The sequence below is a fragment of the Pseudochaenichthys georgianus genome, chromosome 16 (assembly GCF_902827115.2).
Source record: "Pseudochaenichthys georgianus chromosome 16, fPseGeo1.2, whole genome shotgun sequence".
Taxonomy (NCBI): Eukaryota; Metazoa; Chordata; class Actinopteri; order Perciformes; family Channichthyidae; genus Pseudochaenichthys; species Pseudochaenichthys georgianus.
The window spans coordinates 46732621-46758117 of NC_047518.2; the positions used below are offsets into that span (position 1 = coordinate 46732621).

At 41.4% G+C, this 25497-nt stretch overlaps 1 protein-coding gene across 1 annotated transcript; it reads left to right on the forward strand.

Annotated features, from left to right (window-relative positions):
• Positions 1-6186: 6186 nt before the first annotated feature.
• On the forward strand, positions 6187-24384 carry LOC117461016 (zinc finger protein 79-like). The gene is made up of 2 exons (XM_071206021.1): positions 6187-6668; positions 21820-24384. The coding sequence occupies exons 1-2, from the start codon at positions 6419-6421 to the stop codon at positions 22935-22937; spliced, it is 1368 nt and encodes a 455-aa protein (XP_071062122.1). The 5' UTR covers positions 6187-6418; the 3' UTR covers positions 22938-24384.
• The last annotated feature ends 1113 nt before the right edge of the window (positions 24385-25497 follow it).

Genomic DNA, 25497 nt, shown 5'->3' on the forward strand with positions numbered 1-25497 from the left:
TCAACCCCAGCCGTTCTCTGGAACTCGTCTGGCTTTTGGAGGTCCACAAAGCCTCTAAACGGCTCCTAAAAGAAGGAGTCGCAAGGCCAGGCTAGCAGCCCGAACCCCAAGAGCCATGGTTCCAGACCCAGTTCTGGCCCCAGCAGTCATGGTTCCGGCCCCAGTTCCGGCCCCAGTTCCGGCCCCAGCGGCCATGGTTCCAGACCCAGCTCGGGCCCCAGCTGCCATAATCCCATCTCTAGTCCCATCGCTGGTCCCTTCTCTAGTCTCTTCTCGAGTCCTAACTCAAGTCCCTTCTCTAGTCCCTTCTCTGGTCCCCTCTCTAGTCACTTCTCTCGTCCCCTCTCTCGTCCCTCCTCTAGTCCCTTCTCTAGTCCCTTCCCTAGTCCCTTCCCTAGTCCCTCCTCAGGTCACTTCCCTAGTCCCTTCTCTATTCCCTTCTCTAGTCTCTTCTCTAGTCCCATCTCAAGTCCCTTCTCTAGTCCATACTCAATTCCTTTCTCAAGTCACCTCCCAAGTCTCCTCTCGAGTTCCCTCTCAAGTAATCTCTCGAGTTCCCTCTCTAGTCACCTCTCGAGTCCCCTCTCAAGTCCCCTCTCGAGTCCCCTCTCAAGTCCCCTCTCAAGTCGTCTATCAAGCCCCCTCTCGAGTCCCCTCTCAAGTTCCCTCTCCAGTCCCTACTCAAGTTCCTACTCCATTCCCAACTCAAGTCCCCACTAAAGTGCCGTTGGAGGTTCCGCTGGGGGTCCTGCCAACTCCATGTCCTGTCCCGTTGGGGGTCCCACCGACTGGTCCTCTGCCGGGGGTCCTGCCCACCCTGTGTCCTGTGCCGTTGGAAGCCCCGCCGACTACTCTTCTGCCGGGGGTCCTGCCAACCCTATGTCCTATCCCGTTGGGGGTCCCACCGACTACTCTCCTGCCGGGGGTCCTGCCATCTCCATGTCCTGTCCCATTGGGGGTCCCACCGACTACTCTCCTGCCGGGGGTCCTGCCAACCCTATGTCCTGTCCCGTTGGGGGTCCCGCCGACTACTCTTCTGCCGGGGGTCCTGCCAATCCTATGTCCTGTTCCATTGGAGGTTCCACTGGGGGTCCTGCCAGCTCCATGTCCAGTCCCGTTGGAGGTCCCGCCAACTACTCTCCTGCCGGGGGTCCTGCTAATCCTATGTCCTGTCCCGTTGGGGGTCCCGCTGACTACTCTCCTGCCGGGGGTCCTGCCAATCCCATGTCCTGTGCCGTTGGAGGTCCCGCCGACTACTCTCCTGCCGGGGGTCCTGACAATCCTATGTCCTGTTCTTTTGGGGGTCCCGCCGACAAATCTTCTGCCGGGGGTCCTGCCAACCCCTTGTCCTGTTCCGTTGGAGGCCACGTCATCACCTGTCTCGCCGAGGGTCCTGCCAACTCCTGGTCCTCTTCCGTTGAGGATCCTGCCGAAGCCTGTCCCACCGGCTCCGGTTCTTGTTCGGCCGATACCGGGTCCTGCCCGGCCTCCGGAGCTGTCTGGTCTTCGCACTCGAGCCCGGCCCCCTGCGTGCCGCGGTCCTCGCCCTCGGCCCCCTGACTCTTCCTGCCGCTGCCTTCGCCCTCATGCTCGGCCCCCTGAGTTCGCCCGCTGTGGCCTTTGCCCCACCATAGACTCTGCCTTGCCCCCGGGCCGTCCGCCCGAGACCCCCACCTTGGACTCTGCCTTGCCCCCGGGCCATCCGCACGAGTCCCCCACCTTGGACTCTGCCTTGCCCCCGGGCCATCCGCCAGAGTCCCCCACCTTGGACTCTGCCTTGCCCCCGGGCCGTCTGCCCGAAATCCCTTCCGGGTCCTCCGCTGTGCTCCTGGGCTGCGAGCCCAAAATCCTGTCCTCCTGATCCCCTCCACCCACCCTGGTGGCCTAGTGATGCGTCCCTCCTCCTGTTTATTTCGCTCCGTCACAGGTGTCTGACTCTTTGTTCTCAGCTCCTGTCAGCAGGTGAACCGTGTTTTTCTTCTTCCGCTCACAGTGACGGACAGCAGATCTCAGGTGGAAACTATCGTATCCTCTTTTTGTTTTTCCTCTGGAGACTAAAGCTTGATTTCAGATGCAGGGGGATGTTCCGAAGCACTGTTTTCTTTGTTTGGAGACAACTTTACTTTTGAGTGAAAGCTGTGATATACACACAGTTGGACATGGAGCCGGACTTCTATCTGTCCAACAACCTTTAAAACAAGCCCTTAAATCACACCTCTTCAAAACTACTTAAAAAGACCCCTTCCCCCCATCTCAACTCCGCCAATTTAACTACTTTTTGATTTTGTATGATTGTTTGTTTGCATGCTTGAAGGAAATGTGTTTTTTTATAAAGCTTCTTGAAATACTAAAAGGAGTGAATATTACCAGTATATGTGTAGTACACATTATACAGAGGGTGATCACAGTGTGAATACTACCATCGAGTATATGTGTAGTACACATTATACACAGTATGAATACTTCCTCCCCCAAAGGAAATATTTCCAAGGAAAGACATAGGGCCTGAATTGACCGGAATCTGCTTCAATCCATCTTTCTAAAATCAAGATATTCCATAAAAGAGAAAAGGATCTTCCTAAAACGCGGTAATAACCGGGTTCTTAGTGTCCGTGTCGACACACTCACTGCTGCTCCGATGATTACTCCTGCTTATCGATGTCGAGCTGCTCAGTGTGTTTCTCTGAATAATGTTTGTTTTATGTTGCGCTCCATGCAGCCAAACCAAACTGCCTGCAGGGACGAATACAGTTGAAAGACCTCCTCTCCCCCATCCTGCTCCTCCTGTGGGTCTGTGAGGAGCTGACAGCCTTTACTTCCCACACTGAGCAGCTGTGTGTGTGTGTGTGTGTGTGTGCGTGCGTGCGTGCGTGCGTGGTTCTTATCTCTCGAAGTAAAAGGGTATAGGATGTTTGACGTTTTCATATATTGTACATACTGTTTAGTACGTAGAGAAGCCAAACAAACAAAGTCCAGGGCTGCAGTCGGATAATCCAAAAATCAGCTCCTAAATTCTAACCCTATCGTCTATTCCTTGACCTCTGAGTGAAAGGTCACAGGGTTAAGGGATAGTGGATAGGAGAATTCAAAAGGACTTAGGAGAAGAGACTGCGGTGCTTTAGAGAATCGAATGCACTTTCACTATCCCACGTGTTTATGATGCGCCAGCGGACATCATGACTGTGCGTCTGCTGCTGTGGGGAAACCATGGAAACCACAGTTTTCTATACAGCGGACTACAACATGGATGTTCAATAAGAACGAGGGACTACTGTAAACTCATCTAGAGACTCTGCACCGTGCTCTGATGCTGCTGCTTTATGCTTTATGAACGTGGACAACAGAGAAACATATTCTTCAGGACCAAAGTTGGAATTTAAATAAAAAAGGAAAGTGACACTTCTGCTCGTCACCCTCTCCCTCCGGTCCACATTAATACAAATGATCCCAATACGTATGATTGATGAACTAAAGATCTTAAAATCAATACAGATGTATTTATTATAAACGTTAGTCCTTAACATCTATCTCTGTGTATATCACCATTCAAACATCTTTTAAAAGTTGAACAAACCCCACAGAGCTCAGTAAAGACTGAAATGTTGACTTTATTTGATCATTTCAGTAAAAACTAACATTCATATTTCTCTCTTTATTATAATACTGATGAACGTTCAAGACAAAGCACTTTGGCAACTTACCACCTATGTTTTAAAAAGCTTAATAAGCACCGTAACTTTCATGATATCATTTCTCGGTCATAATCGTTTGTTTCCGTGAACAGCCGACTGTTGTGTGAAGGCACATGCCGCGGCTGCAATGCATTGTGGGGCAGCATTTTCTCATCTCCTTTCAGTGAGGGAGGTCCAGTGGTTCCTAAGCTAAAGGAGGTTATAAAGGAAGTTTGGAACCTCCTTTCCGATCATCTCGAGCAGTGTTTCTCAAACTTTTTCATACCAAGGACACTTAACCAATAAAAAAACACTCGCGGACCACCTAACTTCACAAATATCCAAAATCACATCGTTTTTCTAGAACAGATTACAAATCGCCTGAATATGGTACAAACAAGTGTTAAGATGTGTGATGAACAGTGTTGGGACTGACGCGTTACAAAGTAACGCCGTTATTTTTGGCAGTAACTAGTACTCTAACGCATTACTTTTTAAATTCAGTAACTCAGTTACCGTTACTACATGGTGCGTTACTCCGTTACTGCGTTCGTTTTTTTATATAGTCAACAGCCAGGTGAACAGAGATGAGAACTGTACTTAAGTACAGTACTTGAGTAAATGTACTTAGATACTTCCTGTGTCACATGCGGAGACGGGCTGTGGGCGTGTCCAAATTCTTTGGAGTGGGTTGAATGATATGAAAGCAATTGAAAAGACACAAGATCTTCCGATACAAACAGCAGGATTTTCATAAAAATATAAATAGGAAATGCAGAAAACACTCAAATCCCATAAAAGCAGGCGGGTGTTACTAGAGCTGCTAAAAATAGACCTTTCAATAAAAAAACAGGTGCATTTTCAATAATAAGAAATAGACCAAAATACTATTAAAAAAGATTTGCCCTACTTGTCGCGTTTACAATGCTGTATTGATTTTGGGTCATTAGTTATTCCAACGTTGTGTCTAAAGTTTTAGCTGTCGATGCAGGACAGTCTAATCATCAGTTCAAACATCGAGAACTTTCCCCCAAAACTTAGAGACACATGAAGTAAGGGTCTCTGGAGAAACTTCAAAACAGAATATTCTGGAAAGTTGGTAGAGACGATATTACCAATTACTCACAGGCTTCTCCCTCGATTAAACATTTTTGTTTATAGCATTTCAGAAAATAGTTTAAAATGCCTTTTGCCATTTCCCTGAGCTCCAAATGTGAAATACTATACAGCTTGTTTTACCAACAGTCAAATACCCTAGTTCAAACCAACCAAGGGAAGACTGCAAATCCTCTGTCAGGCATTTCTGCTGGTAGAAAATAGTTGATAATGAAAAGTTGATCAACAACAACTATTCCTACAGGAATAAGATAAAAGGTTGTGTTGAATAAAATGTTGTACACTATGTTTTTCTCACGCTGAATACCGACATTATGATGTTTAATGTGTTTCCAGTTCTGGATTTGGCAGGTAAACAAATGAGGGAAATAAAAGGAAAAGCATTCTGCACTTCCTCTGTCAGCCACCAGAGGGCAGCGGGACTCCATGCTACAGAGACCACAGAGGACACTTCAGTGATTGTAGATCTAAATCTGATTTGTTGTACAGAAACAAGTTCCTGCCTGCAGTAATATCCTGGCTTCTTCATCTGTATTCATCTGTCAGCTGTCAGGAGATCTGCTCTTCCAACTACAGCTCTACGAGACCTTTATTAACCAATGAAAAGCTGTTTAAGCTCCACAAACACATCAACATACCTGTGGGAATGTAGCAACATAATGAAAGTGCAAGTGATTATTGTTGGACCCACACTACGTCATTACTTACTTGTATGAATACACAATGTGATTCACTGTTGGTACTATACTATTGGTTAAAGGGACCCAACACTGATTGCTTTGCTTACGAGACACATTTCCCTTTTAGATATTTTCAGATCATAGTCATCACATGTTATAGAGAAACTTAGTTTAACTTATTTACTTAAGTTAAACGATAACCTCCCCTTAATCAAACTCAGTCCAGCTTTATGATTCTGTTGAGGAAATATTTGATCAAAGAACCAAACGTGTTTTTTTGTGGTTTTTGTTTTTACATATTTTCAACATATTTCTTGGACATATATGTTGTTTTTCATATTTCTGACAGACTAAAGTATTCTGTGTTTTTTTGCCTGCATTCAACGTACTATATTATGCTGTTTTTGTGCGAAGTTTGGACATGCTATGCTACAGTATGTCTTTTTTTGCATATATTCCAAATACTATACTATGTTGTTTTGTGCATATTTGCGAGATTCTACATTATTCGGTAAGCAAACAAAAATGCCGGCCTTTCATCAATACATCAGTATCATTTTGAAGGAAGAATTTAAAACAACGTAAACAACACAATGGTATAATTCCACAAGTGCTGATAGGATGATATGGTGATACACTCTCTTGTACAGTAGGTGGTGGTATGCACCAGAAAGCTGTTTGCAATCCGCCAAAATCCGACAGAAGAAGAAGAAGAAGAAGACGAAGAACCTGGATCCACGTGGCGTCTCCTCGCTACGGTTCTCTCTCTCTGTGTGTTACTGAGAAAGTGTGTGTGAGCTCCAGCTCTACTGATCCATCGTCTATGTGTCTGGATAAACCTCCGAATGGACTGTGTGCTCTTTCTTCTGGAGCGTTTACCTCGGACTACAGGAGCTAGCTTAGCATGCTAGCTGGAAACACGTTAGCAACACTAGTCAGATTGAGAGTTTGATGCCGAGAGAAACGGTGTGTTTAACGGAGTCTGCAGGAAAAGGTGATCTAGGAAACATGAGTAAAGTCCAAATGCTGCTGTCGTTGAAGAAGCAGCGACTCACTGCTGCTAATGAAGAGATATTTGCTCTGTTTGAACAAACAATAGCAGAGCTCGAGGAGGAGCTGTTTCTTTCCAAAGAGGAGAACGAGAGACGCCAGAAGCTTCTGGACGCTGTTTTACAGCCTCAGCTTCGGATCCACAGAGCAGGTCTGTTCCCTTTACCCTTAATTAACACTTTACACTCTTCAGTAGCACTTTATTATCACATTAATAACACTTCAGACCAGGGGTCGGCAACAGGCGGACCGCGGTCCGGATCCGGACCCAGACGCCGACCGATACGGACCCGGAGCTATAATCAATACATTAATAGGGGATTTTTCGGCGACTCCCGCTTTTTTAACGCTGATTTGGGTAACTTGTGTAATTCGTGGAGAACCAAAGAGTTTTCGTTTTGGGGGTGGGGAGTCAGTCCGACTGACGGACAACTTCTCACTTAAAAAAAGAAAAAGAAATCTAGACCGCAAAAATAATTAAACAAGTGAGTACCTGTTTTTCCTGGCCGCTCCAGCTCTTCAAATATTGCAGTACCCATAAGGAGCCGTACACATGCCGCAGTGTTTGCGTGGCTGTGTCTTAACTTGTAAGCACAGTGGCGATCTGTTATTAGCATCTGGTTAGCTAGCTATGCTAACAAATTTAAAGAGCTTTTCTGCAACCAGGTGGAAGAGAGCTATCTCCTGAGAGGCTCAAATAACCTCAGCTCAGTGAGGTTAAGGCACACCTTGATATGATCATTATAGTTATTAATAATGAGACTAAATGAAAAACAGGTATAAAATACTATATGGCAGTAACAAAAAAGTTGTTAAAAATAACAAGAATAGAGTTTAAACGGGTATTGATTTGTAAAATATCCAAAAAGGAAAATATGCTCACAGTTCTGTTTCATATGGGTGTTGAGAGATGTATCCATAGATCTCTTAATGTTGCTCTCAAAGTGTACTAGATTGATGCTTTTAACTTCAATATTTAAAAAAAAAAAATCTTCGCGAGGGAACATGCCCCCGGACCCCACTAGAGGAGGTTAGGTCCCCCCCCCCCACTTAACCTGTTAAACCCCGAGCCTGTTTATCAGGTTTCAGGCTCGAAAATGACATTCCCAGAACAAATGACTATAACTTCACTTCTAAAAGATTTATATGAATAATTGTTGTTGTCAAAGCAAGGTTACATCTGTGAGTTGGATGTAGAAGTGTCAGAATCAATATAGATTGTTCTGTGTCAGAGTAAATTTAGATGGAACATAGCAAAAAAAATGTAAATTCCTGTCTCCGCCTAAAGAAAACCCATTACTTATAGTGAAGACCAACCTTGAATGATGGGTTAGTAGCCTAAAAGCTTTACGAATCCAAAGTATAACATATAATAAGTACCCTGTATCAAGATTGAGGCAAAACAAGTGACATTTGACCTTTTTAGAGGTTTATGTAAATAAGGTCCAGGTGGAATAAGATTTGGGCACATTTGGTTCCATCAGTGCCATTTGACCTTTTTCAGGTACCAGACTATAAAAACTATTGTATTATATTGAATCATCACTATAGGTATTCATTCCACCCAAAAAAAAAAAAAATAATGTCTTAACAAAATAAAAAAATGTTCAAAATATTGTTGTGTGTGTGTATTAGGGCTGTGCAATTTAATCGATCTTGCGATATATATCGATATTTAGTTTTCCGAGAAAGTATCGATATTTCAGCCGCGGGTATCGATACATTAAGTCTGATAACTGTGTTCGTTATACTCGCGTCCAGGAGAGAAGCTTTAAAAAGGAGACTAATTGAGTCTGAGAATGTTCAAATGTATACTTTAATTAATAAAAAGCGCGGTAATGTTACAAGCAGAAGATGGTTCAGTCAGAAAAACAGCTGTGTTCTGGCTCTCCTGAGCGAAGGGAAGAGAGCGAGCTCCACCTTTCCAGCTGTTAAATATCCTCTGCTGAATCCTCCCTGTGGGCCGGTTGGCGCTACTGGGGATCGGCCCTCCACGTCTCCAATGTTCGTTGTTGCGCATTACAGAGGATTCAGACATTGCACATTAAATATATAACTAAACACGCCTTTTTTTCCTCCTTATCTCTTTCATGACTTTTCATTTAATACATTTTAAACGCTGTAATCAATACTCCAAAAATACCTCACGGCTGGTATCATTTCCGGTAGTTCCGAATGTTGTCTCATGCTACCCACGTCTGTAAACAAACGTATTCAAATAAACTGTACCTTCATTTAATATTCAGCAATAATAATATCTCGCCGTCTATAGTTGTAGTGTTGAAATCAGTAGGTTTCGGTGTGCAACACTCCGTGTCATATCGCTACTAAATGCACCTCTATAGGAAATTGTATATTAGCCACATGCTAAATGCTAACCGGAGATGAAGGATTTTCAGAATAAAAGCTCAACAACTGGTTGTGCACAACAACTTCTGGTTTTTCAGTATAAAACAGCATTTAAACTGACGGTATGTTTATGGTACTTTATGCCATCAAAACATTGATTTTAATTTCTAACAAGTCCCATTCAAATCCCCTGTGTTCCGCCACCTGCTGCACCTTTTAATTCTCCATTGTCCATTGTGATACTGCACTTTACAGATACAGTTTGTACTGTTTCAATAAATGAAACTAATTTTCTCACCACATCTTTTGATTCATTTTGTCCAGCATTTGCAAGCTGGAGACTCTCTGTCAGAGTCATATATTGTATAATTGATGCTTTCAGTTTTCAGTTGAATTAATTCAATCCAAGTCAATGGAACACTCACAAGATGTCACCAAAATCCCACTGTCCCTTTCAAATCTTTCAGAAAATGATATAAGTGTATCGAATTATATCGAAGCGTATCGAATCGTATCGTTGGCTGAATATCGTGATATATATCGTATCGTTGGCTGAATATCGTGTATCGTATCGTGAGATTAGTGTATCGCCACAGCCCTAGTGTGTATGTGTAAGTGTAGCTGTGTGGGTACGTGTAGCTGTGTGTAAATCGAAATCGCGATTCGAGATGATGCGATTATCAAATCGCAAAGCCTGCGATTTTCTTTCACTTTTTTTTTTCACTTTTTTTTTTTTTCTTCTTGTGTGTCAGTCATCCACACCAATCAGAAGTGCTGTGCTCCACATGTACCAGCCATTGTTAATCAATCAGAAGTGGCCCATGATAGAAGGTGATAGACAGATTGATCCAATCACCTGCCAAGTGCTTTTGAAACTGCCTGCCCTTTCCAAATGGCTTCCAATGGAGCTTTCCTAGATAGTTTGGTGAAACAAACCATCTGAGTCAGGTTAGTAATGCTCCATCACATGTTCTACATCTAAAAGGGTGAATCTTTAACTGAAGCTTGACTTTAAAGCAACCCAACGTAAGTTTCATGTAAGTTTAGTTCTTTCTCTCGTAGCTCGGGCTGCGAGGGCGCTAGAGACGGGAGCACATTGATACGACCTTCCTTGCCGGAGTTATGGCCGCATTTTACAATAAACTTCCATTGGGTCGCTTAAAAATAAATATCGCGAATCGCAATCGCAATATTTGTCATAATCGCAATTAGATTTTTTTCCCCCAAAATCATGCAGCCCTAGTGTGTAAGTGTAGGTGTGTAAGTGTAGCTGTGTATGTATGTAACTGTACCAACGCACTATACAATAAAACTACACTGTAGGTCATTGTGTGTAGGTGTACTTGCACAATAAAAAAAAACCGGTAATATTTGACTCCAACTGGGGCAGATTTATTTCAAACATTTTACCAACACACTATAGGCATGTAAAAACAAACATTTTACCAACGTACTATACAATAAAACCACACTGTAGGTTTGTAAAAACAACAACTATTTTACCAACACACTATACAATAAAATCACACTAGGTATATAAAAACAAGTATTTTTTTTTTTTAAATAAACACTCGCAAAATGTTATACTTACCTGAACTTTATACCTACCTGAATGTTCCAGTGTTTAGGTCGTGCCACTCCCTGAAACAGTTCTTTTTGACAGTGAAGCACAGAGGGACCTGGCACTTCCTGCAGTATACAGGTGTCTTCGCCCTTTTGAGTCCAGCAGCTAGGCACCTCCCGCAGTTCTTCCTGACCTTGGTGGCATCTTCCCCATAATACTCGGCATGCATGTGGGTGGTGGTGGAGGTGCAGGGCCTTCAGCAGGGCCTTCAGCAAACTCCAACAATTCTGCAGCAAGCTGCTCCCTGAAAGTCTTCTGGGTGTGTGGCGTTGTCCTGCTGGGGTCACTCCTCATCTAACAAATGTGGAAAAACAAAGGGATTAGATTAATTCACTGGCTTATACTTATAGGATACTATTGGACTATAAATGAATAATATTACACATGTATATTTATTCACTGGCCATTCATTTAGAAAATGTAACTCCAAAAAGACAAGTAACACTATTTAGCATTTTGGCTAATCATTCCTGTTGGCTAAGCTAACACTGTGATGCAGTTCCACCAAACACAAAAGTAATATATAAAAAAGATAATATTGGACAATAAATGAATAATATTACACCAAATAAGTAAACACATATATATATTAGGGCTGTCAAACGATTACAATTTTTAATCAGATTAATCACAGCTTAAAAATTAATTAATCATGATTAATCACCATTCGAACTATGTCCAAAATATGTCATTTATTTATGTATATTGTTGGGAATGGAAAGATAAATGTAAGAAGGCGGATATATCCATTTAACAGAGTATCTATGTTTATTATAACATTTGTCTGTATGTCAAAATGAAAGACAGCCCACACACTATCAATCATCAAACCGTGGGGTCTTAATTCATTACGTGTTGATTTCTATCAACGGGGGAGTACTTCAGGTAAGTCGACAGGGGGGGGGGGGGGGGGAAAGAGTACTTCGTGACCACAGAGTGTGACCGTTGTGATCAGCTGTTTTAGCACAGTTCTCCAGTGAAGGGGGGAGTCTCCCTCCGCAGTCGGTTGGCATAGTTTTGGCACAATTCCGTTGTACAGACCGACGTTAACAGCAGCCTGTCTGTGCACACGGAGACCGACTCTGTCGTCCGGTGATCTAACCGCCTTCTGGAAAAGCTTCACAAGTACGTCGGTACGCAAATGCGCTTTGTGACACAAGTGACGGGACGCATTTCAGATTACGCCATAACCTGCGTACCAGTTATGTGCACCCCTGTACTATAGCAAGAGTATTCTCCGTCGGGACTTCCTGCAACAACACCACGCCGTTATCAAAGATGTTCTATTGAGAAGACGATCACTACGTGACAAAAGTTTTCAAAACCGTGGCTACTGAAATCAATCTTACTAACTGCTGCCTGTGCAATTTCCTCCGCAAGTTGGCAGACTTTATTTTTCTTACTTTAACATCATTTTCCATGGTGGGGCTAAGCCATTTCTTGGTATGGGTGTAGCCTACCCCAGCCATACCCTGGCGCTGCCACTGGTGGCACGTATGGGGCAGGCCATTCTGCACATGCGTTAAATGCGTTAAATATTTTAACGCAATTAATTCAAAAAATTAATTACCGCCGTTAACGCGATAATTTTGACAGCACTAATATATATATATGCATTCACTGGCCATTCATTTAGAAAATGTAACTCCAAAAAGACAAGTAACACTATTTAACATTTTGGCTAATCATTCCTGTAGCTTCTTGGCTAAGCTAGCACTGTGACGCAGTTTCACCAAACACATAAGTAATATATAAAAATAGAGAGATTACATACCTTTCCCGTGGTGGAAGTTCAACATCCGAGTCACTACTGTCCGGATCCAGATCTGGCTGGAGGAGGAGATCTTCATCATCCGACAAAGAGTCATCTGGTATGATCATAGCTATCGTGAGCTAGCATCTCTAGCTCCTGCTCTGTGGTGAAGCTCTCCCTTCTGGCTGCGTAATGCGTAATGGAGCCGGAGCGGGCTTAGTTTATACTACGCAGGATCATATCTTTGGAACCCATTGGTCGATTTGGGTGATTGACACCTTTTCTGAACCGTTAGAGCCAATAAAATCGAGTGACAGTTAGTAAGTCCTGCTAAACACTTACGTCAAGTAGAGAGAGGTTTGCGTAAACAGCACGTGAGACAGCGTTAGCTCGGGACTGCGAAACTTTAAACCTACTCTGCTGCCATGAATGTAATGATAGATTATCAGGAACAATTCTAAAGTGACTAAGAGACATTGGATTAACTTTAAACAGCGTTTTTATTCCCTTGAACATGAGTTTTGATCACAAAACAGCAACGGTAAGACATAATTATTGTTATGGTTTTGAAAACTGCTGTTTTTCTTCTTCTCTGTTCTGGCTGCTAGCTCAGTAAATGTGTGTCCTACAGTGATGATACTTATAACCAAATAATCTGTGGAGTATCAGCTTTCAGATGATGTGTAGTTTGTGCAGAAAATATTAAGTTTTAAAGATCGTTTTTGTTAGTTAGCACCGGAAGTAGCATCTGCCCGTTTTAGCTAAGGGCTAATGCTAACGCTTCTTGTGAGACTTGTGTTTTGTTTCTGTAAAAATTGTTCATATTGTCAGTTGGCTGAGATTCTTCTCGTTAATCTGGTATAACACGTTAATAGGTTTTTAAATAGTAAGATGCCCTGAGACACAGTGTTGTGAAAAAAAAAAACAGGCCTTCGGGCTTAACAGGTTAAACTGTTTTGGTTGTCGAGTCATGGTGAGATATGTGAATTGTTTGTTTTTTTCTTTGCACAGCATGAAAGAAAGGCCAAATTAATGGGCTGTGATTTTATTTTTTTTAAACAGAGGTTGAATTCAATCATTTGTACGGCCCTAGGAGGATGTTGTAAAAATTGAAAGGAAAAAGGCTCCCCACCCCTGCTGTAAATAATAATAAAAACCCTTGATTTATAACTTAACATCTCTGTCTCCTATTGATCCGAGTATATTATAAAGAACAGCAGTTAATTGAAGCGTTATAGCACAGGCCTTTGTCAGATGGTATATTACGCTGTTTTTTTTCTGCTTCGGATAGTTCTCTCTTTTTTCACCATACCTGTGTTTGCATCAATCAATCAATCAATGTTTATTTATATAGCCCAATATCACAAATGTTACATTTGTCTCAGTGGTCTTCACAGTGTGTACAGAATATCAGTATGACAATACGACACCCTCTGTCCTCAGACCCTCTGTCCTCAGACCCTCTGTCCTTAGACCCTCACATCGTACAAGGAAAAACTTCCGAAGAAAAACCCACAGTTTAAAGGGAAAATGGGAGAAACCTCAGGGAGAGCAACAGAGGAGGGATCCCTCTCCCAGGACGGACAGACGTGCAGTAGATGCCGTATATAAATTAAAAAGATAATACATTTGCAACATAGGTAGTCCAAATGTTTGGAAATGCATGTGTGTATAATAGGAAGATTAATCCACGAGGATATCCATCCAGGACCGATGATCCAGGACCACAGCCACGACTCGCGATCCAGTACACAGGACCGCAGGATCATCCATGACTCCGGATCCCGGCGTATATAGACACCAAAAAGAAAGAAATTTGGGGAAGCTGGGTTAATCGGAACATGAGAGTACACAGGTATAGACAGAGAGAAGGAAGGAGTAAGATGTCCCCCGACAAACTAAGCCTATATCAGCTAAACTAGGGGCTGAATCTAATCATCCCTAACTATAAGCTTTATCAAAAAGGAAGGTCTTAAGCGCGCTCTTAAAAACGAATAGGGTGTCTGCCGCCCGAACACAAACTGGAAGCTGATTCCACAAATGTGGAGCTTGATAAGAAAAGGCTCTGGCTCCCATTGTACTTTTAGAGACTCTAGGAACAACCAACAACCCTGCATTCTTGGAACGCAATGCCCTAGTAGGACAGTAGGGTATAATGAGTTCTTTAAGGTAAGATGGCGCCTTCCCATTAAGGGCTTTGTAGGCGAGAAGAAGAATTTTAAATTATATCCTGTGTTCTATAGGGAGCCAGTGTAAGGCAGCCAGAACAGGAGTAATGTGGTCCCTTTTCCTAACTCTGGTTAGTACACGAGCCGCAGCATTTTGAATCAGCTGAAGCGACTTAACTGACTTCTTGGTACACCCTGATAATAAGGAGTTACAATAATCCAGCCTAGAAGTAACAAATGCATGGACTAGTTTCTCTGCATCGTTTTGAGGCAAGATATGCCTGATTTTTGCAATGTTACGTAGATGGAAGTAGGCGGTCCTTGAAATTGATTTTATGTGGGCGTTAAAGGATAACTCCTGATCAAATATAACACCAAGATTCCTTACAGTCTCACTGGAGGCCAAATCAATGCCATCCATAGTTAGTATATCTTTAGATAATTTGTTTCGTAGATTCTTCGGGCCAAGTACAATAACTTCAGTTTTGGTCGTGTTTAACATCAAAAAGTTTAAGGTCATCCACGTTTTTAAGTCCTTAAGGCAGTCTTGAATTTTATTTAGATGATTAATTTTATCAGGCTTGATTGATAAATATAGTTGAGTATCATCCGCATAACAATGAAAGTGGAAGATTCATCGTTAACACGTACAAACTGAGAGCGTTCAGATAGATAGGACCTAAACGAGCCTAAAGCAGTTCCCTGTATGCCAACTAGTCTTTGCAATAGGATATCATGGTCGATGGTATCAAATGCAGCACTGAGATCGAGCAAAACAAGAATAGAGACAAGTCCCTTGTCTGAGGCTATTAGAATGTCATTTGTGACTTTAACCAGAGCTGTCTCTGTGCTATGATGTGTTCTAAAGCCAGACTGAAAATCTTCAAATAAATCATTGTTTTTTAAGTAATCACACAGCTGTTTTGCGACCGCTTTCTCAAGAATCTTTGAGAGGAACGGAAGATTAGAAATAGGTCTAGAGTTGGCTAAAACCTCTGGATCGAGGTTGTGCTTTTTAAGAAGAGGTTTTATCACTGCTACTTTGAATGATTGTGGAACATAGCCTGATAATAAAGACATATTCATAATATTTAATAAAGAAGTGCTAGTTAATGGAAAAACTTCCCTCAACAGCTTAGTTGGAATTAGGGCTGGGCGATTTGGCCTAAAAATAAAACCTCGATTTTTTTTTTCTCTCTAACTAATGGACAATTTTCGATTTAAACCTCGATTTTTTTCTGTTTTTTTCTAAACAAACCAGGGCAACATTTAAATACATATTTTCTTTATTAACACAATACAAATAAATGAGATTACCAAGTAGTCTAGGCCTATGTGAACAAATCAGTTGTTCAAGAATAAAAAAAATAAAAACAGCACCACGGCACTTGGCTGTCATTAATGTGAAAAGATTTTTTTTAAATCAAACTGGAAAAAAAATCTCTTGTAGGCCATCCCTGAAAAAACTTGTTAAAAATACAACAAATAATAAATAATGATAATGAAATTAATAATAAAAAAATACCCTCAAACAAAATAACATCCCTTTAACTTTCTAGGAAGTTGTCTTTCTACAGACTTACACAGAACAGTTGTTTGTTCTATGTATGACCGCTTGTACCCGAACTACTTCCATACAACTGAAGTAGCACCTTTTTTAGGAATGAGTTCTTTATCTGTGTTCGTGGAAATTGTTATGGTACATCTGTTGGTGAAGCGGTGAATGTGATTGTAGTAGGCTATGTGACTACCCGATCTGCAGCTCTGCACATGCGCACAGTGTTATAAATTAAAATCAATGTTTTTGATGGCATAAAGTACCTTAAACATACCGTCAGTTTAAATGCTGTTTTATACTGAAAAACCAGAAGTTCTCGTGCGCAGTTGTTAAGCTTTTATTCTGAAAATCCTTCATCTCCAGTTAGCATTTAGCATGTGGCTAATATACCATTTACTATAGAGGTGAATTTAGTAGCGATATGACACGGAGTGTTGCACACCGAAACCTACTGATTTCAACACTACAACTACTGTATAGACGTCGAGATATTATTATTGCTGAATATTAAATGAAGGTACAGTTTATTTGAATACGTTTGTTTACAGACGTGGGTAGCATGAGACAACAACCGGAACTACCAGAAATGAAACCAGTCATGAAGTTTTTCCTGTCTTGAGTATTGATTACAGCGTTCAAAACCATATTAAATGAAAAGTCATGAAAGAGATAAGGAGGAGGAAAGGCGTGTTTAGTTATATATGTAATGTACAATGTCCGAGTCCTCTGTTATGCTCAACAACGAACACAACATAACAACAGCAGATCGGGTAGTCACAGGCAATGTGGCTGAGTTTTGTGCGCGTTCTGGAAAATGAGAGTAAGCTACTACAGAGTCCCTTAAAGCAAAACAAATCTGCGGAGTCTAGAAATGTTTTAAAATCGCGATTTTTCGGTTCAGCCATTTCACAAACCGTAGGAAAGTAAAAATGCAAATTAATCGTGAAAACCGAAAAAATCGCCCAGCCCTAGTTTGAATTGGGTCTAACATGCACGTTGATGGTTTGAAGAGAGAATCATTGAATGTAATTGTTCAAGGTTTATGGCTGAAAAGCATTCTAGTTTACTATCTAGTGTAATATTAGAACTTACGTTTCCGGGAGCTGTTGATAACACTATACTGGTCAAAGGCAAGAAGTCAATTTTGTTTCTAGGAGTAACAATTTTATCGTTAAAAAAGCACATAAAATCATTACTACTGAGTGCTATGGGAATAGAAGGCTCAATGGAGCTGTGGCTCTCTGTCAGCCTGACTACAGTGCTGAGAAGAAATCTTGCATTATTCTTATTCTCATCTATTAATGAAGAGTAGTATGCTGCTCTCGCTTTACGCAGTGCTTTCTTATATTCATTGAGAGTAATATGCCAAATTAAACGAGATTCTTCAAGTTTAGTGGAATGCCATATCCTTTCAAGTTGTCTAGACTTTTGCTTTATTTTGCGGGTTTCGGCATTATGCCGTGGAGCTAGTCTATGTTTTATTTTCTTCTTTTTCAAAGGAGCAACAGAGTCTAATTTTATTCGCAGCGCATCTATAGCACTATCAACAACATGATCAATTTGGGGTGGTGTACATTTTGTATAAGTTTTCTCCCCTACATGCAGACATGCTATCGAGTTAAGTATTGGTGGAATCTCTTCCTTAAATGTGGCTATAGCACTAACAGATAGGTTTCTGCTGCAAGAGCTTTTGACTAATGCTTTGTAGTCTCGTAATAGTACTTCACAAAAGTTACTAAGAAATGGTCGGATAAAGCAGGATTATGCGGTTCAACTAATAGTTGCTCAATTTCAATACCATAAGTCAGAACAAGGTCGAGAGTGTGATTATAGCAGTGGGTTGGTTTATTTACACTCTGATAGAAACCAACATAATATAATATAGAGTTAAATGCAACAGTAAGGCTATTTTTATCATCGTCAACATGAATATTAAAGTCACCTACGATAATTACTTTGTCTGTTTTAAGAACCAAAGTTGATAAGAACTCAGAGAATTCTGATAAGAATTCTGAATAAGGACCTGGTGCACGATACACTGTAACAAATAATATTGGCTGCAAAGTTTTCCAGGTCAGATGCGTAAGACTAAAAACTAGGGATGCTCCGATTGATCGGTCACCGATCAATATCGGCCGATATTCACTCTCTACCGATCGATCGGTGCCCTCTAAACATGCCGATCGCGAGAGCCAATCGCATGACGTAAAATGATGACGTGAAATACATAACACTTTTTTTCTCTGGACGCGGCAAAATAAACTGACAAAATGGCTTCACCAGTCTGGCAATATTTCAAGGTGTCCGAAACGGACATTAAAATAGCGGTATGCAACGAGTGCGCAGCAGAAATCCCCCGTGGTGGAACAAAACAACGACAATTTAATACCACAAATTTTATTCGACATTTGAGAGTTCATCACATCAAAGTATACGGCGAGTATGAAAGGCAAGCCAGCGCTAAGTCAGTAAAACCTCCGTCATCCACTCAGTTGACAGTGAGTGAAACATTTAAACGGCAGGAACCCTATAGCAGGGACAGCAAGAAGTCAAAAGAAATAACAGCAAAGGTAATGGAATTTATTGGACTTGATCAGCAGCCTCTTTCTGTAGTGGAGGATGCCGGGTTCCGACAACTTATTACCACCTTGGATCCACGCTATATCCTTCCAGGGCGTATTTCAGTATTTCACAGACGTATGCCTGCCACAATTATACCAAACAGTGTATACACACATAGACAGCATTTTAAAGGACAATATCACATCAGTTAGTTTTACCAGTGCCACCTGGAGCTCGAGTGCATGTCCCATGTCCATGTTAAGTTTAACTGCGCACTTCATTGATCAGGACTTCAAACCACACAACGTTGTTCTTCAGTGTCAAGAATTCCCAGGGTCACACACAGCGGAGGCTCTGGCTGCTGCATTCCGTGAGAAGTTCCAATCCTGGGGAATTCCCACAGAAAAGGTCCACGTTATTCTAAGGGGTAATGCAAAAAACATGGTAAAGGCCATGAAGGATGCAGATTTACCCAGCCTACCCTGTATGGCACACACACTCCAGCTCGTTGTGAACGAGGGAGTATTGTCACAGCGAAGCATTTCTGACATGACAGCTGCAGGGAGACGGATCGTCGGTCATTTTAAACATTCACCATTAGCATATAGGGCTGCACGATTTTGGGAAAAAATCTATTTGCGATTTTCCTGACAAATATTCGATTCAAATTGCGATATTTATTTGTAAGCGACCCAATGGAAGTTTATTGTAAAATGCGGCCATAACTCCGGCTAGGAAGGTCGTATCAATGTGCTCCCGTCTCTAGCACCCTCGCAGCCCGAGCTACGAGAGAAAGAACTAAACTTACATGAAACTTCTGTTGGGTTGCTTTAAAGTCAAGCTTCAGTTAAAGATTCACCCTTTTAGATGTAGAACATGACTCAGATGGTTTGTTTCACCAAACCATCTAAAGCTCCATTGGAAGCCATTTGGAAAGGGCAGGCACTTTCAAAAGCACTTGGCAGGTGATTGGATCAATCTGTCTATCACCTTCTATCATGGGCCACTTCTGATTGATTAACAATGGCTGGTACATGTGGAGCACAGCACTTCTGATTGGTGTGGATGACTGACACACAAGAAGAAAAACATTTTTTTTAATTTTTTTTTTTAAAAAAGTGAAAGAAAATTGCAGGCTTTGCGATTTGATAATCGCATCATCTCGAATCGCGATTTCGATTTAAAATCGATTAATCGTTCAGCCCTATTAGCATACTCACGACTCCAAACTATTCAGCACCAACTTGGCCAACCTACAAAAAGACTACCACAAGATGTAGCTACACGGTGGAATAGTACTTTGTATATGCTGCAGAGTTTACTTGAACAGAAACGGGCACTATCTGCATCAATCAATCAATCAATCAATCAATGTTTATTTATATAGCCCAATATCACAAATGTTACATTTGTCTCAGTGGTCTTCACAGTGTGTACAGAATATCAGTATGACAATACGACACCCTCTGTCCTTAGACCCTCACATCGTACAAGGAAAAACTTCCAAAGAAAACCCAGTTTAAAGGGAAAAATGGGAGAAACCTCAGGGAGAGCAACAGAGGAGGGATCCCTCTCCCAGGACGGACAGACGTGCAATAGATGCCGTGTGTAAATTGAAAAGATAATACATTTCATATAGTATTTTATACCCGTTTACTTTATTCTCTTGTTTTTTGATAACTATAATGATCATATAAAGATGTGCCTTTACCTCACTGGTTGGAGAAAAAGCTTCTTATATTTGTTAGCATAGCTAGCTAACCAGATGCTAATAACAACACAGTTATTGACTGTATGATCAGAATGACAGATGAACAGATCGCGACTGGGCTTTCAACTAAATGCACAGCCACGCAAAAACTGCGGAATGTGTAGCCTACGGACTTATGGGTACTGCAATTATTTGAAGTCCCGGAGTGGCGTTCTGGTGTTCTCCGTCAGCGCTGCACCCCTGTCAGACGAGACATATACCACGTGATGACACGTTAAACTCGTGTTGTGTTCAAGGACCATGACCGTTGCCAGGAAAAACAGGCACTTGCTTGTTTAATTATTTTGCGGTCTAGATTTCTTAATTTTTTTTTCTTTTTTGCGTGTGTTTATAAATTACCTCGAGGGCCACACCAAATGGTCTCGCGGGCCGTATACGGCCCGGGGGCCGGAGGCTCCCCATCCCTGCTCTAAATAGTAAATATATAATGTATGCTACAGAGTTTCCGTCAGAAAGCTCAACCGGATCTCCGCCCGCGGTGACTGACCGGTGACACACACTTCAAGTTTGACCTAACACACGTAGGCTAGCTATTTTATCTACCTTTGGAACAACCTAAACTAATTATAAATATATTTATTCTTCACTGTCGGGTCACTACTGGATCAGTGAGCTGCACGAGATACGGGCTTTCAGAAGAGAGAGGAGGGGGGGAGAGAGGAAACGAGAGTGCAATTCCGCTCATTTCTCCCGTGTTATTATTATATATTTATATACAGTCTATGGATATATTATCCAAAGTTATTAGTTAATATAAACTTGAATAATGTACTTCATTTGAATGTAATGATTATGTTGTACACTTTTTTGTTAACTAGATAATTCCATATGTGTTCTTTCATAGTTGTGATGTCTTCAGTGTTAATCTGCAAAGTAGAAACAAATTAAAATAAGCAAAAAACATTGAATGAGAAGGTGTCCAAACTTTTGACTGGTACTGTATATAAAAATCACACATATTTGAACATTTAGCAGGTTCCCTCATCCATAATCATTTATACAAGCGCAACTTTGAACATGTATAGCAGTAAAATGCAACATACCAAATGATCAAGAAACAACATAAATTAAACACTGACAGGGAACATTTTACTGCACCATCATTACCGTTACATAAGAAGGTGCCGTCAAATGTTCTGTTAATACTTGCATACTTTTACTTAAATAAGGTTTGAATGCAGGATTTTAATTTGTAACGGAGTATTTTCATTCTATACTGTAGGCGTAGTGTATCTGTGAACGATCCCAAATACAATTCCTTGTTTACATTGCGGCTAGTGCTACTCCAGAAGAAAAAACCCTTTTACATTTTGAACTGGAAGTGGAAAGGGGCTGGGCTACATGAGGTGACTTGAGCCCACACAAATACACAATAGGTGGGACTAAGAAAGATAATGTGAATATATAAAAACAAAGGCATTAATTAGGGCTGCAAAATGTCTCCCATTGTAATGGTGATGAGGTTTTTAAATGCTAACACTTAACAGTTTGTTTTGACTGTTTCCTGTTTCCTGCAGACGTCCAGCAGCTGGTGGTGGTTAAAGAAGAGCTTATCCCTGACCAGCAGGAGTGCAGCACCAGTCTGGACCAGGAGGACCCAGAGCCCCCCCCACACATTAAGCAGGAACAGGAGGGAGAGCAGCTTCAGGAGCTGGAGGAGGCTGATATCACCAAGTCCACTTTCACTCCTGACCCTGTGAAGAGTGAAGATGATGAAGAGAAACCTCAGTCCTCTCAGCCTCATCAAAGACAAACTGAACACATGGAAACAGAAGCTGATGGAGATGACTGTCGAGGACCAGAACCAGCCAGGAACTCAGATCCAGAGAGCAGTTTACAACCAAAGACTGAGGACCACACTGAAGACTCTTCTGAACCTGACACTGAAGACTCTTCTGAACCTGACGCTGGAGACTCTTCTGAACCTGACACTGAAGACAGTGCTGATTGGAAGGAGACCAGAGAACCTGCCTCAGGCTCAAACTCACTGAAAAATAGACATGAATCTGTCAGTGATCCACAACGTAGTGCTGAAAAGAAACCATTCAGCTGCTCAGTCTGTCAGAAAGCTTGTTCACAGAGTGGAGATTTAAAGAAACACATGAGAGTCCACACAGGAGATAAACTATTCAGCTGCTCAGTCTGTAAGAAAGCTTTTTCAAGGAGTGGAAGTTTAAAGATACACATGCTAATCCACACAGGAGAGAAACCATTCACCTGCTCAGTCTGTACGAAATCTTTTTCATCAAGTGGATATTTAAAGAAACACATGAGAGTCCACACAGGAGATAAACCATTCACCTGCTCAGTCTGTAAGAAAGCTTATTCATCAAGTAGATATTTAAAGATACACATGAGAGTCCACACAGGAGAGAAACCATTCACCTGCTCAGTCTGTAAGAAAGCTTTTTCACAGAGTGAAAGTTTAAAGATACACATGAGAATCCACACAGGAGAGATGCCACACAGCTGCTCAGTCTGTAAGAAAGCTTTTTCACAGAGTGAAAGTTTAAAGATACACATGAGAGTCCACACAGGAGAGAAACCATTCAGCTGCTCAGTCTGTAAGAAAGCTTTTTCACAGAGTGGAAGTTTAAAGTCACACATGAGAGTCCACACAGGAGAGGAAAAATAGATCTGCAAAGTTTGTGACAAAAGACTTAAATGGCGTAATCGTTTAAAAAGACCAAGTGTGTTGGTAAGAGAATACATTTGTCTATTTTGTCTCCTAATGCCGTTACATGTAATACGTTACTCCCTAAGCCTGTTTTCACCCACCTGCAAACGATTCTCTAATAATCACAAATGTTTATTTCTTCGACCCCTTGAGACTATTTCTTGTTTAATAATCGTTACATCTCCTCAGGACCAAGTTCCCGTGTCCTGCCTTTCACCTGCTGATCACCCACTGCTCATTTAAGGTGGACTCACCTTTACAAGGGACCAGCTAGTCTTAGTGTCTTAATGCAAACGTTTTGTAAAGTGATGCTAGACCAACAACGTGCTGTTGGGTTGTGTGCTCTCTGCAGGACGCTGTCTGTACTCAAAGATTGTTGATCAAATGAGAGCTTCACTCTGTTTTTGTTGTCTAAACCAGGGGTTCCCAAACTTTGCCATGCCAAGGACCCCCATATAGCATTATCGTCTGGCGGGGACCCCCCTGTTGCCTTTTTTTTTTTTAACTGATGAGTACATTAGGATGGAAAATATGACAAATTAATCATACAGCTTAATACGTTTTCTTAATATATATTTGTATTAATAATTAATAATCAGTTATTCTTCTAATTTTTGTTTTTATCTTTTGTTTGTCATTCATTACATTGATGGTTTCTTCTGTTATAAACATTCTTAACACAATATTAAACAGTAATATCAACAAAGTATAACAAATAATAATAATAATACATTGCATTTCAAAGCGCTGTTCCAGGTGCTCAAAGACGCTTTACAGTGGTGATAAGACATGATAAAATAACATTTAAAAGTTATTAAAACAGCAATAATAACAGTAAATGTATTTATATTCATATAAACAACAATATTTGCTACATCCGTGCTCTCATCCAGCTGCAGAGCGAAATATTCACTAGTTCTCACTTGCTCCAAAAGCTGATACTCAGTTTCACTCTCAGTAGCGGCAGCTTGATTCTGATTGGCTTGAAGGGCGGTCGTGTGAATTAAAAACAAAAAAATAAAAAATTGAATATATATATATCAAAGGACACGTAGACTGATAGATATGCAGTTATTAATAACATCTAAAAAATGTAACATTAACATTTTTTTATATTCCCCTTTCCCTCAAACTTTGGCGCCCCGTGGCAGCCCCCCGGGGGTCGGGCCCCCGCTTTGAAAAACACTGGTCTAAACAACGCCAACAGAGCGATACGTCTTCTTTCCAGCAGATGGCATACATGTTACATCATGCAGTTCAACTGTCATCCACATATTAGAGATTCAAAACAGCAATGTGTGAGATAAGGCTAGTAATTGACTATTTCAACAGAATGTGAAGAGGTTAGTCTTGAGGCCACGTCCAATATGTTTGTGTTTTGTTTGATTAAATCGACTGAAATGAGCATTCAATGACTCAATTATTCTGAATGACTGTCATTACATCATGGGTTTGCATTGCAATATTAGAACGCATAAAACCCAACTTTATTTCTCCCAAGTTGCGGGTGTTCATTGTTTAGAAGTCCGCTGTGTTTCATCCAAGCTTCCACTACGTGCTCCGATAATGCTGAAAGTATCTGTTGTATGCTTTACCTGCTCCAGTAACACAAGTGTAATTGACTGGACAGAGACAAGAGATAGTGGATGGATCCAGAGGAGAACCAGAAGATAGTCCGCATAGAGCCTTCAGGCTCTGAAAATGATCAGGGATAGAGCTAGAAAAAAACTCCAAAAACCTGAATAGAGCTAGAAGATGGCAAAGCCAAGAAAGACCCAGACAGGAAGGAGCCAAAAGAGTTTGTATTTTTTAATATTCAAGCTCTTCTCTTAAGATATTAGAACTTCCTATCTCAACATGTATCCTTTTATGCATTAAAAAAACCTTACATTTTTGCTGCCAATTATTGAGATGGTTTCACAGCTTTATCTTAAATATTTAGACTTTTGTCTTTACATATAGATGACATAGGATGAACAGCACGATCCACGCAAACATCTCGCTGTATCAAACTCCTGCAGTTGTATTGTTCTGGATTCATAGTGAAGTGTATTAGATGTTCTGCACTCTTATTGTTATGTATTTAATATAAAGTCAAATACCCATAAAGTCAGAAAAGAAAAGAGTCACTTAAAAAAAAAGATCCTTTTAACCTACAATGCCTTGGTAATAACCTGTCTGTCTGAAGGGACAGTAAAGTGGGAGGTGCTGCAACCTGTCTGTCTGAAGGGACAGTAAATTGGGAGGTGCTGCTACCTGTCTGTCTGAAGGGACAGTAAAGTGGGAGGTGCTGCTACCTGTGTGTCTGAAGGGACAGTAAGGTGGGAGGTGCTGCTACCTGTCTGTCTGAAGGGACAGTAAATTGGGAGGTGCTGCTACCTGTCTGTCTGAAGGGACAGTAAGGTGGGAGGTGCTGCTACCTGTCTGTCTGAAGGGACAGTAAGGTGGGAGGTGCTGCTACCTGTCTGTCTGAAGGGACAGTAAGGTGGGAGGTGCTGCTACCTGAAGTGACTGTAAG

Coding starts and splice junctions, on each gene's coding strand:
- LOC117461016 (XM_071206021.1), top strand. CDS start 6,419: ATGCCGAGAGAAACGGTGTGTTTAACGGAGTCTGCAGGAAAAGGTGAT. Junction 6,669..21,819: donor GCTTCGGATCCACAGAGCAG/GTCTGTTCCCTT, acceptor TGTTTCCTGCAG/ACGTCCAGCAGCTGGTGGTG.